Here is a 17,980-nt window from a genome sequence, read left to right as displayed (position 1 = left end):
TGTCTTGGTGTGGGCCCTGCTTTTTGTTGATTATGGTGGGAGTTCTCTGTGCCTCCTGGATCTGGATGTCTGTTCTTTACCCAGATTAGGGAAGTTTTCAGCTATTCTTCAAATAAATTTTCTGCCTACTTTTTTCTCTTTTCCTGGGATTCCTATGAGTGTTATTACATTTGATGAAGTCACTGAGTTCCCTCATCTATTCTCATTTTGCATAATTTTTTCTCTTTTGTTCAGCTTCATTTCTTTCCATTAATTTGTCTTCTAGGTCACTAATTTGTTCTTCTGCTTCTTCCAGCCTGCTGTTCATTGCATCAAGGTTTCTAATGTTGCTTATTGCACTCTTTATGTCTGATTCCTTTTTAATTCTTTTATCTCTATAATAAGTGTCTCACTGATGTCTTCTTTTCTCAAGCCCAATGAATATTCTTATAATCATTGCTTTAAATTCTCTTTCAGGCATGTTATTTATATTTGTTTCACTTAGATCTCTGGACATGGCCTTACCTTGTTCTTTCATTTGGGATAAATTCCTCCACCTTTTCATTTTATTGAAGTCTCTGCTTTCCTGTGTGTTAGAAAAGCCAGTTATCTCTCCTGCTCCTGAAAGTAATGGCTTTATGAGGAAGAGATTGTGTAGTGCCCAGGGCCTAAGGCATCAGAGAGTGCATCCAGGGTGTGTTGCATACCCTGTGTTGTGTGTTCTGGCTCCTCTATACTTCAGGCCAGTTATCTGTAGAGATTCTCTTCGCCTGATGTGAGTAGTGTTTGGTCCCTCGTATGAATGTGGAGAGTTTTAACTATGTTTGATTTGGTCTGTTTTTGAAATGAGATATGTCACCACTTGTTTTGGAACTGAGGCCCTGCAAAACTCTCTGGTCAGGAGACATGGTGTCAGCAAGGGCTTCTGCTGGTCTTCTGCAGGTCTGTCACACTAGAGCTGAAGTAAGCATGACTGAGAAGAACAGTTCCCCTGGGAAGCAAGTTAGGCAGCTAGTGTCTGTGCTATGCTGCTTCCTGCAGGTGGCTCTGTGTTTATGTTGAGGGGGAGGGGAAGGGAAATGGTGCCCATCTAGCTCCCTTGTTCCAAGAGAGGTGTCTCTTTGAATGCCACCTCTGAGGGTCATGCCCTGAGAATGGCAAATAATCTCCCTACTGCGTGCCCCAGGAAAGCTTCAGATTGCTGTTTCAATGCCATATGCCCCCAGGTTGTTTACCTGCCTTCTCTCCAAGACCAGCACAGTGCCTCTGGCTCTATTCCAGCCAAGCCCGCTGACTTTTAAAACTCCAGGTTTTAAACCCCACTTGTTCTGAGAACTCTGAAATTCAGCCCCTCTCACTTTCTAAACCAATAGCTATAGGGAGATATTCTCCTTGTGCATTGCCCTACGTGGTCCCCTCTCCCCTGCCCTTCTCTCTGACCATGACTCCATTCCCTCCATAGCAGGTAGCACTGTTTCTCACCTAAACCATGTCTTTGCACTTCCTACCTTCTTTGATGTGGCCTCTCCTCTCACTTTAATTGTGGCTTGTTCGGTCAATCTTCAGGTCAATTTCTAAAGTCTTTAGGATGATTTGATAGTTATATAGTTATGTAGTTGTATTTATGGGAAAGGCAGAGCCTAGCATACTCCTTCTCTGCGGCCATCTTTTTTAATTTCTCTAGTAAATTAATTTCTCACTTTTTTTTTGCCATATAGTTTGCTATTGCCCTTTATATTTCTATACAAATTTTATAATCAGCTCATTAATTTCCATTAAAAAATTGGTGCTGATATTCTTTTATCAGGATTACATTAAATCTTTAGATCACTTTGGGAAAAATTTATATCTTTACATTTTTGAGTGGAATTAATGATTATGATATATCTCTCCATGTATTTAAGTATTTTCCTATTTCTTAAATTTGTTTCACAATTTTATTTTCAAAAAAAATTTTAAAAGATTTTAAATTTATTTATTCACAGAGAAACACACAGAGAAAGAGTGAGGCAGAACACAGGCAGAGGGAGAAGCAAGCACCATGCAGAGAGCCTGACATGGGACTTGATCCAGGGTCTCCAGGATCAAGCCCTAGGCTGCAGGTGGCTAAACCACTGCGCCACCGGGGCTGCCCTGTTTCACAATTTTAATTATAGATGTCTTACATATCTTTTGTTAGGTTTACTTCTAGATTATATATTTTGTATTTATTTTATTTTATTTTTATTTTTTAAAATTTTTTTTAATTTTTATTTATTTATGATAGTCATAGAGAGAGAGAGAGGCAGAGACACAGGCAGAGGGAGAAGCAGGCTCCATGCACCGGGAGCCTGATGTGGGATTCGATCCCCGGTCTCCAGGATCTCACCCTGGGCCAAAGACAGGCGCCAAACCGCTGCACCACCCAGGGATCTCCTGTATCTTATTTTAAATGGAAAAATTTTGTATTTTTTATTTTATAATTGTTGCCATTATATACAATAGAGTTGAATTTTGAATATGGATGTTTCCAGGAACTTGCTACATATTCAAATTAATTAAAATAGTTTTTTTGTATGTTATTTTTCATTTTCCACATACATTATCATGGTGTCTCTGTGCAATAATAGATTGAAAAGGAAGATATAAACTGATTTCCATTTTTGCCCTACTTAACTGGATAGGTCTACAAGTTTAATGTTGTACACTAGGTGTGACGGAAGGCATTCTTGTTTTATTCTCAGCATATAAGGAAAAACATTAAACACTTCATCAATAAGTACAATGTTTGCTTCAGTTTTGTTTTGTTTTGTTTTTTAATAAAAATCCCTTTCAGACCATAGAATTTCCCCTATATTCTTAGCTTGCTGGGTGATTTTTTTTTTTCATGAATACATGATGAATTTAATATTCTCACTTAATTATATGATCATTAGATTTTTCCAAGTGATTTACTTAATGTGGTAAAGTACATTGATTTTTTTTTTTTTTTTTTTCAAAGGAAACAGCATTGCATTCCTGGCATAAAGCTGACTTAGTTCTGAGATATCACCCTTTTCATATATCACTAAATTTTATTGACTAACATTTTACTTAGTAGTTTTACATCTATATTTATAAAAGAGATGGCCTATAAGTCTCCTTCCTTTCTTGTGATGTGCTTGTTGGGTTTTATTATAAAAAATATCCTGGCCTCATAAAACAAAATAATAAAATCTTCCTTCTTTCAAGAAAAAAAATTCCCTATTCCATTCTCTGAAAGGTTTTCTGAAATATTGTTCTGAAATAATAAAATCTTCCATCTTTCAGGAAAAAAAATACTCCCTATTCCATTCTCTGAAAGGTTTTCTGAAAAATTGTTATTATTCTTTATTTTTTTTTATTTTTAAGTAAGCTCTATGCCTAATGTGGGGGTTAAACTCATGACCCTGAGATCAAGAGTTGCATGTTCCACTGACTGATCCAGCTAGAATCAATTAATTAATTTTATCTAATTAAATAGAAAAGAATACTCTGATAGTATTCTTTTTTAACTGTTGAGACAAGTTCCCAATGAAGACATCTGAGTCCAGGGTTGTTTATGTGAAATATTTTTAACTTTAACTCAATTATTTTAATAGATATTTGACTATTCATATTTTCTGTTTCTCCTAAAGCCAGATATGGTAAGTTGTATTTTTTTATAGTTTTCTCTCTTAAATTTTACTACTATAGAGCTGATCATAAATATCCTATTCCCTTTTGATTGATGGTATACAGTAGTGAATCCTTTTTCAATCTTGACGTTGTTTGTTCCTTCTACTTTTCCTAACAGTCTTTAAAAAAAGTTCACCAATTTGTTTCCATAAACAAACTCTAGCTTTTTTGATATTTCCTATTACACATTTGTTTTCTATTTCATTAATTTAATTTTTTTTCTTAACATTATTTTCTTTTTTCTTTTTGGAAGGATAATTTTGACAGTCTTAAGATAATGAGATCATTGGATTTTAGTATTTCTTTTTATTAACATACCATTATGGATGTAAGTTTACCTCTAAACATAAATTTAAATGTATCCATAAATAATGATATATTGTATTTTCACTATCTTCCTGTTTGGGATATTTTTTAAAAAATTCTATTGTGATTTCTTCACTAACAAGTAAATTAGTTAGAAATAAATTGCTTGACTTTGAAAAATTATTTTCTTTATATTTTTGTCATTGATTTCTAGTTTAATTCTCCTGTGGTCAGAGAACATCCTATATTATTATACACAATTTTTTGAAATTTATTGGCATTTGTATTATGGGCCTGTGTATGATCAATTTTGGTCTGTGTCCCTTGTGCATTTGAAAAGAATGTACATTCTTGAGTTGTAGAGCATGTTTTAAACATGTCAGTTTAAAAAAAGAAAAAGATTATTTTATTTATTCATTTGAGACAGAAAGAAACAGAGCACCAGCAGGGGGAGAAGCTGACTCCTCACTGAGCTGGGAGAACAATGTGGGGTTTGATCCCAGCACCCAGAGATCATCACCTGACCCAAAGGCAGACGTTTAACCATCTGAGCCACCAAGGTGCACCATAAATATGTCAGTTAGATTAGATTTATGAATTCTGTTCAAAACTTCTTTATTATTCATTCTTTTATGATTTTTAAATAGTTGCATGGAAAGATCTGTAATAATTTCTTTCATTTAGTGCAAAATTGTCTGAGCTTTCTATCAATTTTCACTTGAGGCTCTGAATTCAAAATCCTGGTGGATTCATCCTCTTATTTTGAAATAGTACCTTTCATCTTTGGTAATACTTCTTGCTTTAAAGTTTTTACTGTGGTAGGTAGAATTCTAAAATGTTCCCCAGGATTCCTGCCTCCCAGGAATTATAATCCTATATAATCCTTGTGACTGTGACTGTAATAAATAATACATCACTCCTATGATAGACTTTAAGAAGGGAGACTATCTGAATGGATCTGACCTGATCATATGATCCCTACAAATATAGGTCTAGGGGTCAAAAATAAAAAGAATTCTGAGTTTGGGACATGAGAAGGAACTAATTTCTTTCAACAAAAGAGTACATTTGGAAGCAAATTCGTTTTCTCTCAGGGCTTCCAATGAGAATTTAGCCTGGCTGACCTCCTGATTTCACTTTCATGATACCTTGAGTAGAAATCCCAGGCATGCAGTGCCAGATGCCTGACCTATAGAACTCTAAGTTAAAGGAAGTTGTTTCAAGTTGCTAAATTTGTGGTGATTGGTTATGCAGCAATGGAAAACTGATAGAAGTTATCTATACTAGCATATGAAATTATTTACATGGTATAATTTTTCATACATTTAACATTTTGGCTATACATATATTTAATGTGTCTTTTGTAAGCAGCTTAGATTTGGTTTTGTTTTTTATTCAAACTGACAATCTTTGTCTTATAATTGGAGAATTTAGTCAAATTACATAATGATATAAATAATGATATATGTGGGTTAAATCTACCAACCTCACAATTATTTTCTTTTTGCCTAACCTAATGTGTCTTCTTTCCTTTTCCTTTCTGTTCTTTTAAGGATTAACCACATTAAAAATATTATTCTACTAGTTTTTGAGTATTATATTATTATACCATTATTTTGGTGGTTACTACAATATAGCAATATTGATCCTTAAGTCATTGCGCCCGAATTAACCTGGTAAATTTACATCTTCCCAGACAAAACAAGAATGTTAAATAGTTTATTTTTATTTTCCCCTCCCACCTTTTGTGCTATTACAATATATTTTCATTCTATGTTGCAATATTATTAAAAATTATTAAACATTTTAATACTTATACCCACATATAATACTTATTGTTCTTTTAAAAAGTCAGTATTTATTTAACTTCCTGCAATTTTTTCCATTGTTCTTACTTAATTTCTGCATTTTAATTATCTGGGATTATTTTCCTTCCACCTAAAGCATTTGCTTTAGTTTTTTGTGATTTTTTGTGTGTGTTTGTTTTTTTTTTTTTTTAATTAGTTCTGTTCGGCTGGCAATCATGCAGTATTTGTTTTTTTTGAGATTGGCTTGTTTCACTGAGCATAATTTCCTTAAGGTTCATCCACAGTGTAGCATATGACAAGATTTATTTCTTTTTTTAAAGGTTGAATTGAATATTCTATTTAATACTTTTAAAAAACCTATTCATCTTTTGATGGTTAAGTTACGTCCACCTCTACGCTATTGTGAATAATGCTGCAATGAATATATTGCTTTAATAATCTTTTTAATTCTTTTGATTATGTACCTACCAGTGGGATTGCTGAGCCACGAGGTAATTCTACTTTTCATTATTGAAGATATACACTACTGTTTTCAATAACATCTGTGCCATTTACATTCTAACCACCAGTGCACAAAGTTTCCAACTTCTCCACATCTTTATTAACACTTTTTATTTTCTATTTTTGTTATTGTTATTTTGTAGTGCCATCTTAAACCAGTATAAAGTGATATTGTAGTTTTCATTTGCATTTCTCTAATGAGTAGTGATTTTGAACATTTTTTTTTTTCATTTGCTTGTTAGCTATTTGTATATCTTTTTTGGAGACATACCTATTTAAGTCCTTTGCTCATTTTTAATTGGATTTTTTCCTCTTGAACTGTAGGAGGTCTTTATATTCTGAAAATTAACCCTTATCAGATATATGCTTTGCAAATATCTTTTCCCATTCCATAGGTTGCCTTTCTCCTCTGTTGATTGCTTCCTTTGTTCCACAGAAGTTTTCATGTTTGAAGTACACCATTTGTTACCTGTGTTTTTGGTGTCACATTCAATAAATAATTGCCAATCCAATGTCATGAAAATTTCCTCTATGTTTTCTTTCAGGATTTTTTTAGTTTCAGGTCATACATTTGGGATTTTCAATTTTCAGTTGTTTTTGGCATATGGGTAAGGTAAGGATCCAGCTCCATTCTTTTACATATGCAACATCATTTGTTTTCCCAATATCATTTGTTGGAGACACTATCCTTTCCCCACTGGATAGCCTTGATAACCTTATTGAAGATCTGACCATATAGATGATAGTTTACTTATGAGTTCTCTATTCTCTTCTAATGGTCTATATGTCTGTCTTCATGGTTATATAATTGTTTTGATTACTTTATATTATGTTTTAATAATCATGTCTTGAAACCAGAAAGCGTGAAGACTCTAGCTTTGTCTGTCTTTCTCAGGACTGTTGTGGCTATTTATAGTCCTATGAGATTTTACATTAATTTTAGGATTTTTTTTCTATTTCTGCAAAATATACCATGGGGATTTTAAAATTTATTGAATCTGTAGATCACTATGATAGTATGAACATTTTAAGAATATTAAGGCTTCCAATCTATGAACATATGGTATCTTTCCATTAATTTGTGTGTTCTTTAATTTCTTTCTTCAGTGCTTTGTAGTTTTTATTACACAAAGATTTTTGCTTACTTGGTTAAGTTTAATTCCTAAATTTTAAATTCTTTCTCATGCTGTTGTAAATGGGATTAATTTCCTGTCATGTTGTTATAAGTGTACAGAACAAAATGTATAGAAATGTAACTAATTTTGTGTGTTGATTTTATACCTTGCAATTTTTCTGGGTTTTGTTATAAATTCTAACAGTGTGTGTGTGTGTGTGTGTGTGAACTTGTGAGTTTTCTGCATACAAGATCATGTCTTCTACAAAGAGAGATAGTTTTAATTTTTCTTTTCTTGGGTACTATTTATTTTTCTTGTCTTTTGCTCTGAATAGATTTTTCCAGTATTCTGCTGAATAGAAGTTGTGAGGGGGATCATTCCCCCTGTTCCTGATCTTAGAGGAAGAACTTTCAGATCTTCCATCATTGAGTATCATGTTAGCTATATGCTTTTTCATATATGACCTTTATTATGGTGGAGAAATTTCCTTTTATTACTAGTTTGTTGAATGTTTTTATCATAAAAGGGTTGAATTTTGTCAAATACATTTTCTGTATTATCTGAGATGATTGTGTTCTTTTTTGTCCTTCGTTCTGTTAATGTGGTTTATCACAATGATTGATTTTTCATATGTTGAACCATGCTTGCATTCCAAGGATAAATTCCACTTGGTCATGATGTACAGTCCTTAAATGTGTAGTTTTATTCAATTTGCTAGTAACTTTTTGAGGATTTTGCATTGATATTCTTGGGGATATTGGTCTGCAGTTTTCTTTTCTGGTAGTGTCTTTGTTTGATTTTCATATCAGGATAATGCTGGCCTCATAAATGAGTTTGGAAGTGTTCCCTCATCTTCAGTTTTTCCAAAGAGTTTGAGAAGGATTGGTGTTAATTCTTCTTTAAATGTTAGTTAGAATTGTTTAGAGAATATAGTCCTAAACTTTTCTTTGTTATTTTATTAAAATTATTATTATTTATTCAGTATCCTTTATAGTTTATATGCCTGTTCAGATCTTTTAATTTCTTCATGTTTCAGTCTTCATAAGTTGTATGTTTCCAGAAATTTATCCATTTCTTCTAGGTTTCAGTTTGTTGGCATATAATTTTTCAGGGTAGTCTCTTATGAACTTTTTCATTTCTGCAGCATCAATTGCAATACCTTTTCTTTCATTTCTGGTATTTGTTAAGTCTTTTATGTTTTTTCTTAGTCTATCACTTTGTCAATTTTGTTGATCTTTTAAAAATTAGTTTTCAAAATTTGTGCTGTTTTCCTAATCACAATTTCAATTTTATTTCTGCTGTAGTCTTTATTCTTTTCTTCTTTCTACCAAATTCAGGTTTATATTTTTTCTTCCTTTTCTAATCTTTTGAGATATACAGTTAGGTTATTGATTTCAGATCTTCTTTTTATAACATCAGCATTTTCTACTATAAAGTTCTTAGATATTTACTTATAAACCTGAGTAGTGCTTTTGCTGAATCCCATGTTTTGGTATATTATATTTTTATTTTCATTGTCTCAAGACATTTTCCAATCCCCTTGTGATTTCCTTTTTGATCTATTGATTGTTCAAGAAAGTGTTGCTTAGTTTCCATGTATTTTTGGATTTTCCAGTCTTCTTTTGTTATTGATTTCTATTTCATTTCATTGTGGTTGTAAAAGATAATGTTATAATTTCAATTTTAAATTTGTTAAAACTTATTTGTGACCTAACATATCATCTATATTGGAGAATGTTTCATGTGTTATAGAGAATAATATGTATCCTGTTTTTGTTGAATGGAGTACATGTCTGCTACGTCCAATTGGTCTATAGTGTTGTTTGGATCCTCTGTTTCCTTATTCTTTTGTGTGGCAGATCTATTAATTATTGAAAATGGGTTATTGGAATCTCCTATTATTTTTGTGTTTTGCTTCTTTATCCCTTTAATTCAATCAGTGTTTGCTTTATATGTTTGGGTGTTCTGGTGCTAGGTACATATGTATTTACAATTTCTATTTCTTATAATTGGTCACTTTATCTTTTTTTTTTTAAAGATTATTTATTTATTCATGAGAGACACGCAGAGAGAGATACAGAGACATAGGCAGAGGGAGCAGCAGGCTCCATGCAGGGAGCCCAATGTGGGACTTGATCCCGGGACTCCAGGATCACGCCCTCAGCCAAAGGCAGATGCCCAACCACTGAGCCACCCAAGCGTCCTTGGTTGTTTTATCATTATATATAATATGCTTCTTTGTCTCTTATGACAACTTTTGATTAAAGTGTATTTTGTCTTACATTAAGTATGGTCATCCCTGCTCTCTTTTGGATAGCATTTGCACATTATATATCCATCCTTCCACTTTCAGCCTATATATGTTATACCTGAAGTGAATTTCTGTAGACAGTATAGAGTTGAATCTTTTTTGTTTTTTAATATATGCAACCACTTGATTTGGGAAATTTAATCCATTTACATTTAAAGACCTTACTGAAAAGGAAGTATTTACTATTGCCATTTTAAAATTGTTTATCATGTATTTATTTTGTCCCACATTTTCTCTCTTCCTGCATTTCTGTGTGTTTCATTGACTTTTTATAGTGACATGCTTTGATTCTGTTCTTATTTTCTTTTGTGTGTATTCTATTGACATTTTCTTTGTCATAACCATGTATATTATATAAAGGATTTTATAGTTATACCCATCTACTTTAAAGTGGTAACAGGTTAACGTCATTTGCATTTAAAAAAACTCCATTCCTTTACAACTGTTCTTTATGTTACCAATGTCACAAATTACATCTTTTTATATTTTATAACTATTAATATAGTTTTATATAGTTTATCATTTTATTTTTTATCATAAGTGTACTCTTTAATCCTCAGATCATATTTTACCCATCTGGTAATGATCCATTTGTTTTCTGTAGCTAAGAGTCTGTTTCTTGATTTGTCTCTTTTTTTCTTTCTTTGCTAGTTTGTTTTTTTTCAAATTCCACGTATAAATGAACTCAATGGTATTTGTTCTTCTCTGACTTATTTCACTTAGCACTCTATCCATTTTGTTGCAAATGGCAAGATTTCATTATTTTTTATGGCTGAGTAATAGTCCACACATGACATCTTCTCTATCCAGTCATCTATTAATGGACACTTGAGCTGCTTCTATAGTTTGGCTATTCTAGAATGCTGCAAAAAGCATAGGGATACATGTATCCCTTCAATTAATATTTTGGTATTTTGGGGGTAAACACCCAGTAATGCAATTATTGGATCATAGGGTAGTTCTATTTTTAATTTTTTGAGGAACTGCCATACTGTTTTCCAGAGTGGCTGCACTAGTTAGCATTTCCACCAACTTCTCCACATCCTTGTCAACACTTTTTCTTTGTTGTTGATTTTAGTAATCCTGACAAGGTGTGAGGTACTATCTCTTTGTGGTTTTGATCTGTATTTCCCCAATGCTGAGAGATGTCGAGCATCTTTTCATGTGTCTGTTGGCCATCTGTATGTCTTCAGCCCATTTTTAATTGCATTATTTGTTTTGGGGATCTGGAGTTGTACCAGTTCTTTATATACTAACCCTTTCTCAGATATGTCATTTGCAAATATCTTTTCCCATTCTGTAGCTTGCCTTTTAGTTTTATTGATTGTTTCTTTCACCATGCAGAAGCTTTTTATGTTGATATAATCCAAATAGTTTATTTTTTATTTTTTCCCTCAGGAGACATATCTAGAAAATTTTACTATGGCTGATGTCAGACAGATTATTCCTGTGCTCTCTTCAAGGATTTTTATGGTCTCAGGTCTCACATTTAGGTATTTAATCTATTTTAAGTTTATTTTTTGTGAATGGTGAAAAGTAGTCCAGTATCATTCTTTTGTATCTGGATGTCTAGTTTTCCCAATTTGTTGAAGAGAGTATCTTTTTCCTATTTTATATTCATTTTTTCCTTCATTGAAGATTAATTGACCAAATAATTGTGGGTTTATTTCTGTTTTAAAAAAAATTTTTTTTGTCATTGTTGCTCTATCCCATTGCTCTATGTATCTATTTTTTATGCCAGTACCATACTGTATTAGTTAGTACCACTTTATAATGTGACTTGAAATCTAGAGTTGTGACACTTCGTTTGTTTTTGTTTTTTCTTTTTTGTTGTTGTTGTTTTTGTTTTTCAAGATTCCTTTGGGTATTTGAGGTCTTTTGTGGTTCCACACAAATTTTAGGATTGTTTTTACTAGCTCTATGAAAAATGATGTTATTTTGATAGAGATTGCATTAAATCTGTAAATTGCTTTGGGTAGTATAGATGTTTTAATAATAATTGCTCTTTCAATCCATGAGCATGGAATGTCCTTCCATTTCTTTGTGCCATCCTGAATCTCTCATCAGTGTTTTACACTTTTCAGGATATAGGTCTTTCACCTCTTTTGTTGTTTTTGATGCAGTGATATATGGGATTGTTTTCTTAACTTCACTTTCTGCTGCTTCATCATTAGTATTTAGGAATGCAAAAATTTCTGTACTTTGATGTTGTACCCTGGGACTTTACTGAATTTATTTATCAGTTCTAATAGTTCTTGGGTTTTCTCTGTATAGTATCATGGCACCTACTAATAGTGAGTTTTATTTCTTCCTTGCCAATATGGAAAATGCCTTTTATTTCTTGATGTTGCTTAATTGCTATGGCTAGGACTTCCAATACTATATTGAATAAAAGTGGTCAGAGTGGACATCCTTGTTTTGTTCCTGATCTTAGGGGAAAAGCTTTCAGTTTTTTACCATTATAATGTCAGGAATGGATTTTTCATATAAGGCCTTTATTATGTTGAAGTTTGTTCTCTCTAGACCTACTTTGGGGATTTTTATTGTGAATGGATGCTGTACTTTGTCAAATGTTTTGCATCTACTGAAATGTTCACATGATTTTAATCCTCTCTCTTATTGATGTAGTTTTATATAATTTTTTTAAAGTGCCTTTATCTTCTAAATTCCTTTTTTTATCTTCTAAATTCTAAACCTGAATTTAAAGTTATTTATATAGTACCACTTTATTGTTACAGGATTTTTTGTCTATATATTTTCTTATACTTTCATTTTGCTGTCTAACATTCATTCATTTTGACTTGAAGGACTCCCTTTAGCAGTTCTAGTAAGGCAGGTGTATTGGTGATAAAGATTCTCAGCTTTTAGCTCGGAAGGTCTTTATTTCTTTTATTTTTGAAGTAGTTTTCCAGATACAGTATTCAAACCTGCCTTTTTTTTTGTTCTTGCATTTTGAATATATCAACCTGCTCCCTTCAATCTCAGAGTGTTTCTGCTGAGAAATCTACTGAATCTTGTGGGAGTTTCCATATACATGATGAATAGCTTTTCTGTTGCTGCTTTCAAGATTATTTCTTTGTGTTTGCCCATTTGATTATGATCTATCTCAATGTAGGCCTCTTTAGGTTCACCTTCATTGGAGTATTTGGGGGTTCTTGAATGTGTATGTTCATTTACTTAGATTTGGGAAGTTTTCAGTCATAATAAAATTTTTCAATTCAGTACTTTCCTCCAAAATATCTTTTTAGCTCTTTTTTGTAGTAGTTCTTTATTAATATTCTCATTTTATTCATTTATCATTTTCCTGGTTTTATTTAGTTGTCTATCTTTGTACTCTTAGAGTGCATTGAGCTTCTTTAAGACAGTTCTTCTGAACTGTCAGGTAATTCACATATATCAATTTCTTTGGGATCAGCTTTTGGAGGTGTTTTTTGTTCCTTGATTGGGCCATATTTTACTATTTCTTTGTGTTTCTTGTTATTTTGAATTTAGCATTAGAGCTACCTTTTATGAATGGATTTTGTATAGGAGAAGACCTTCACCAATCAGTCCAGGTAGAGATCCTGGGGACTTCTCAAACTTTTAATGAGGATGTGTCTTCTTTGGGTTTGTGTGTATAATTTCCTAATTAGAGAGGTTTCTGGTTTCTTTATCTTGATGGCTTGCAGTCTTTTGCTCCCTTTACTGTCTGCTGGCAGCACTGCAATTTTTTTTGGTGCTTCAACAAACCACTGAACTCTTTTATTCTCTGCCTCCAGGCATCTATGTTTCATCAGTACTCTAGATTCTGTCTTGCCTGAATTAGTCATTTAGGGATTCCCGCCAGAAAAGGAGGAACACTGAATGTATATTCCACTTCTCTACTTTCTTCCTGAACGTGAGCTGTAATAATTTGGAGGAAGAGCAGACACAGTTGAGATGAAATGAAATGGCTGTGGCTATTCTAGGCTTTCATCCTGGCTGGGGTACTATGATTTCCTAACTAATTTCTGGAATTTTCATTAAGTGGTTGTTGTTGTTGTTGTTTTTTAACATATCTTGTTGTTACATCTAGGCTATTTATTCTAACATCTTATTGATGTCACTCTCCATTGATTATTTTATGGAGTATTTTCCTATTGTTTCTCTCCTATCTGTTATATTTGAAGTATATTGTAAATAGCATATAGTTAGGTCATGTTTTTAATCCACTATGCCAATTTGTGCATTTGAAGTGGTATATTTAGACCATTTATATTTAATGGAATCATAGATATGTTAGGGCTTCAGTCTGTCTGGTTTGGGTTTTTTTCCCACTCTTTTCCCCTGACTTCCTAGAGGTTATTTCAATTATTTAATGCATGCATTTTATGTGCCAATAATGTCTTTTAGTGTATCTTTTCACATATTTTTAATGGTTTTTAAAACATTAAAAATATGTGAACATATTAAACATATTATGTTTAAATTAATTTAACATAATTTAATTAATGTTAGTGTGAACATTAAACATATTAAAACATTAAAACTTTTTAAAACATTATATATTTATAACTTGTCACTGTCTTCTGGTATCATACTACCATTTTGAGGTAAGTGTAAAAACCTGCTCCCTTTACTTTACTTTATCCTCTCCCATTTGTAATTGCCTTAAATATTTCCTCTAGGATATTTTTGTTAGGTATACAATTCTGGATTACCAATTGTTTTATTTCAGCACTTCAAACAGATCAGATTTTCTTCTGGCTTCCATGGTTTTTGATGAGAAATCCACTGTCATCCAATTGGTTTTGCACTATCAGTAAAGCATCATTTCTCTCTTGTTGACTATGATGTATCTTGTAGATTACTTGTTCATTCAGCATCTGGAATCTATAGGATCATGTTTATTGCCAAATTTGGGGAGTTTTCAGCTATTATTCCTCATGTAATTTTTCAGTCTGTTCTTTCTTCTTTGCATCCTCACTGGACTTGCAGTGGCCCAAGAAGAGGAAAGTGTGTGGCTCCGCATACCACTGGGCAGTGGTTGATTATGGTTGCCCACATGACCTCCTCTAACACCACAGGTGATGGGTTTCATTACCACCCAGAAGGGTTAAAAAGTTCCCTATTCAGGTCTTGCTCAATGTCAGAAACTGATGCTCCCTCTGCTGGAGTGGGTTGTTGTAGGGCATAGTTTTTTTTCTGGTGGTTAGAGAGATTAATTTCTAACAATTTTCTGTCTTGAGAGGTTGCCCCTTACTTCATCATTTGGCTAGAGAGTGCTACTTTTGTTGGGCTTTTTTATTGTTTTGTCTGTGCCCATTGGCAGTTGCCAGCTTCCTCAGCTCCAATTCTGGGATATATGAAGCAAAAAGAAAACCCAGAACATTCACCACCATGTCATTTCTTGAGTGTTGGGGGCTCTAAACACCTTCACTTCTCTCCATCTTTTCCAGTCATCTTATGTTTGTTTAATATATAATACCCAGGGCTTTGGGTAGTACTATAGGAAAAAGTATATTATGTATCTAGTAAACAGAGGCCCTTATAATCTTTTAAATGTCATCTATATCTGTTGTTATGTCTCTATTTTCATTCCTAATATTAGAGCATGAAGTCAGTTGCTATAGGAAGTAGTGCTATTTCTGGTATTGTCTAGAACATCTTTTTGCTGATGAATTGATAAAGTCACAAATCACATCCCACTTACCCAGTAATAATAATTTCTGGATATGTTTGTGTTCCAAGGTTCCACGCTCCTCCACTGATGGGCCACTCCTAAATAGATTATCCGGGAAGAATTTATGAGTTTTATTTTTAAAATTTAAATGGCATAAAATTTTTAAATAAAAACATTTTAAAATACAGAAAAAGATTCACTTTACAAAGAAATAGCTGTATATTAGCAAAGGATGAAGTGTATGCTATCTTTTAATTCTTTAATTGAACAATCCCAAATGTACAATTCCATCTCATTAAAATATAAATTTTTATATAAATGATAATATATATTCAAAGTATTTAAAAAGTATTTTAATCATACAGATACAGTGTTGCTACATTTGCAACATAGCCTGTGTGCTACCAAACTATCATAGTTCTGTTAACACAGAATACTATGTAAATTGTACCCCCAGAGTTGCCCATTCCAACAGCCTTGTGCAAATACAAATCATAGTCTATTACTGTTTTAAGTATTTGAATCCTGTAATTAAATACAAAAAAATGAAATTAATTTAGAAAGTTATTTAATAAATGACTTTGTTAATTATGCCTTGTTAACCACTGAATAAGAAATCATTAACTGAAAAGAGTTGACTCTTGAATTTTGTAAACCATACTCCTTGTTCTAAAATAATTAAAAACTACACTCGTTTATATACTTAGTATATAAATATGTATGAGAAATAAGTATATCTCATTACATAAGCATATAATAAGTATATAAGAAATTTATATTCTTGTAGATTTAAGGCTATATAGTATTTAGAAAATTTAAATTCCACAAGTTATGTCTTTTATGGAGACCAGCTTATGAACTCAAAAGAATTTAGTTCAAGTCTTCTTATAGGGAAGGTCAGAAAAGAACAGGAAATTTGTTACTTTTACCTTATTACTGTATCCTTGTTTTTTATGCTTGACTCCTATAGAGTAGAGTACTAGAATCAGATCTGGTGGGCAATCAGCAAAGTATGCTGTGCATGTAACTGGTGATTCATGAATGTCCATGGGATACGGATTTTCAAAGATTGGAAAACTAACAGATGAAGACAATATATTAGTATATTTTTTAAAGAGAAAAAAATGAAATAACTTTTATAACAAATCCTAACATCTTCTAAGTATTATACATTTCACTTAATTATCATAAAATAAGGATCACATGAACAAGAATGGTCTTTTAAGAATATTTATCTATAAAGCAGAATATGAATACTAGTAGAATTTTACTTGAATAAATTCATTGTCTTTTCTGTAATTCTAAAATTCCACAGTGACGCCACTTTGCTAATATGGAGAGAATGAATTATATCAAATTGAAAATGTATTCATTAAACTGACTTCATCAATGTATTAAAGCATGTCAGGTATTTTATCTATGTACAATTTCATGTAAATATTTACATAATAGAAATGTTAAAATATCTTAATAATTTTGACATGTGTTTCCTAGTGAGGTAATACACAGGCAAGTATTTGTGATTTTTTGGTAGGTGTAATTGAAAGATGAGTTTGCTGTGTGTGTGTATGATTACATATGTTTAAGATAATTTCCAATGTAAACTTAACTAGAGAACATAGTGGGAATACAGACTTATGGATGCAGTAAATTTCATATCCTCAGGCTCACTATAATATTTAAAATGAGTATCAGTATAGAACCACATTAAGAATTCTTATAGTCATAATATATTGTGCACTTCTTAGGTACCAGATGTAACAGGTACTGTAGTAGAGGGCATTGAGTATTAGTCTACGCTGCATATGTTCTAGATCCATATGTTCATGTTACTTCTTAATAAGGTCTTTTTCCCCTGAGGGTTTAAGGTCTAGTAAAATAATTTTCCCCTAATTATTAGGAACTTACTTAAAACTTAGTCCAATCTCTGGAGAGTATGATGTGTGTGTGTGTATTGGCAAGGATTTTCTTACTTGCCTTCCATTTGAAATGCTGCAGATTTATATTTCAGATAAGAATAGTAGTGTGTGTGTGTGTGTGTGTGTGTGTATATAATAGCAGTATATACAAAATCAGGTGAAAAGGAGCACATTATATTTAATAAATGATATATCTGATAGTATCCAAAATAAATTATGCAACACCCCAAAAATTAATAGTCCAATTAAAAAATGGGCTGAAGATCTGAAGACATTTTTTTCCAAAGAAAGCATACAGATGGCCAAGAGGCACATGAAAAGATGTTTGACATCATTCATTATCAGGGTAACACAAATCAAAGCTACAATGACCTATCACTTGTCAGATTGGCTAAAATCAACAACAAAAGAAACAATAGGTGTTGGCGAGGATGCAGAGAAAGGGGAACAAGCTTCTTACCACTGTTAGTGGGAATGCAAACTGGTACAGCTATTTGAGAAAATAGTATGGAGGTTCCTCAAAAAGTTAGAATTATCCAATGATCCAACAATTGCACTGCTAGGTATTTATTTCAAGAATATAAAAATACTAATTCAAAGAGACACATGAACCCCAGTACTTAGAGTAGCATTATCTACAATAGCCTAACTATGGAAGCAGCCTAAATGTCCATTGACCGAGGAACGGACAAAGATGATATGATATAGTATATACACGATGGAAT

General features: G+C 32.4%; 1 protein-coding gene across 6 annotated transcripts in view; it reads right to left on the bottom strand.

Annotated features, from left to right (window-relative positions):
• STXBP5L (syntaxin binding protein 5 like) overlaps positions 1-17,980 on the bottom strand; it is a 379,914-nt gene that overhangs the window by 132,446 nt on the left and 229,488 nt on the right. For all 6 annotated transcript variants that reach the window (XM_038582977.1, XM_038582980.1, XM_038582976.1 and 3 more), the window contains exons 13-14: positions 16,266-16,413; positions 15,367-15,434 (exon numbers count right to left, since the gene is read on the bottom strand). In XM_038582977.1, the coding sequence (XP_038438905.1) occupies positions 15,367-15,434; positions 16,266-16,413 (216 nt within the window). The remainder of the gene's footprint in view (positions 1-15,366; positions 15,435-16,265; positions 16,414-17,980) is intronic.

This window comes from Canis lupus, chromosome 33, assembly GCF_011100685.1.
Source record: "Canis lupus familiaris isolate Mischka breed German Shepherd chromosome 33, alternate assembly UU_Cfam_GSD_1.0, whole genome shotgun sequence".
NCBI classification, from domain to species: domain Eukaryota; kingdom Metazoa; phylum Chordata; class Mammalia; order Carnivora; family Canidae; genus Canis; species Canis lupus.
The sequence above is the reverse complement of the archived record's forward strand: the minus strand, read 5'-3'. Positions and strand labels throughout refer to the sequence as shown.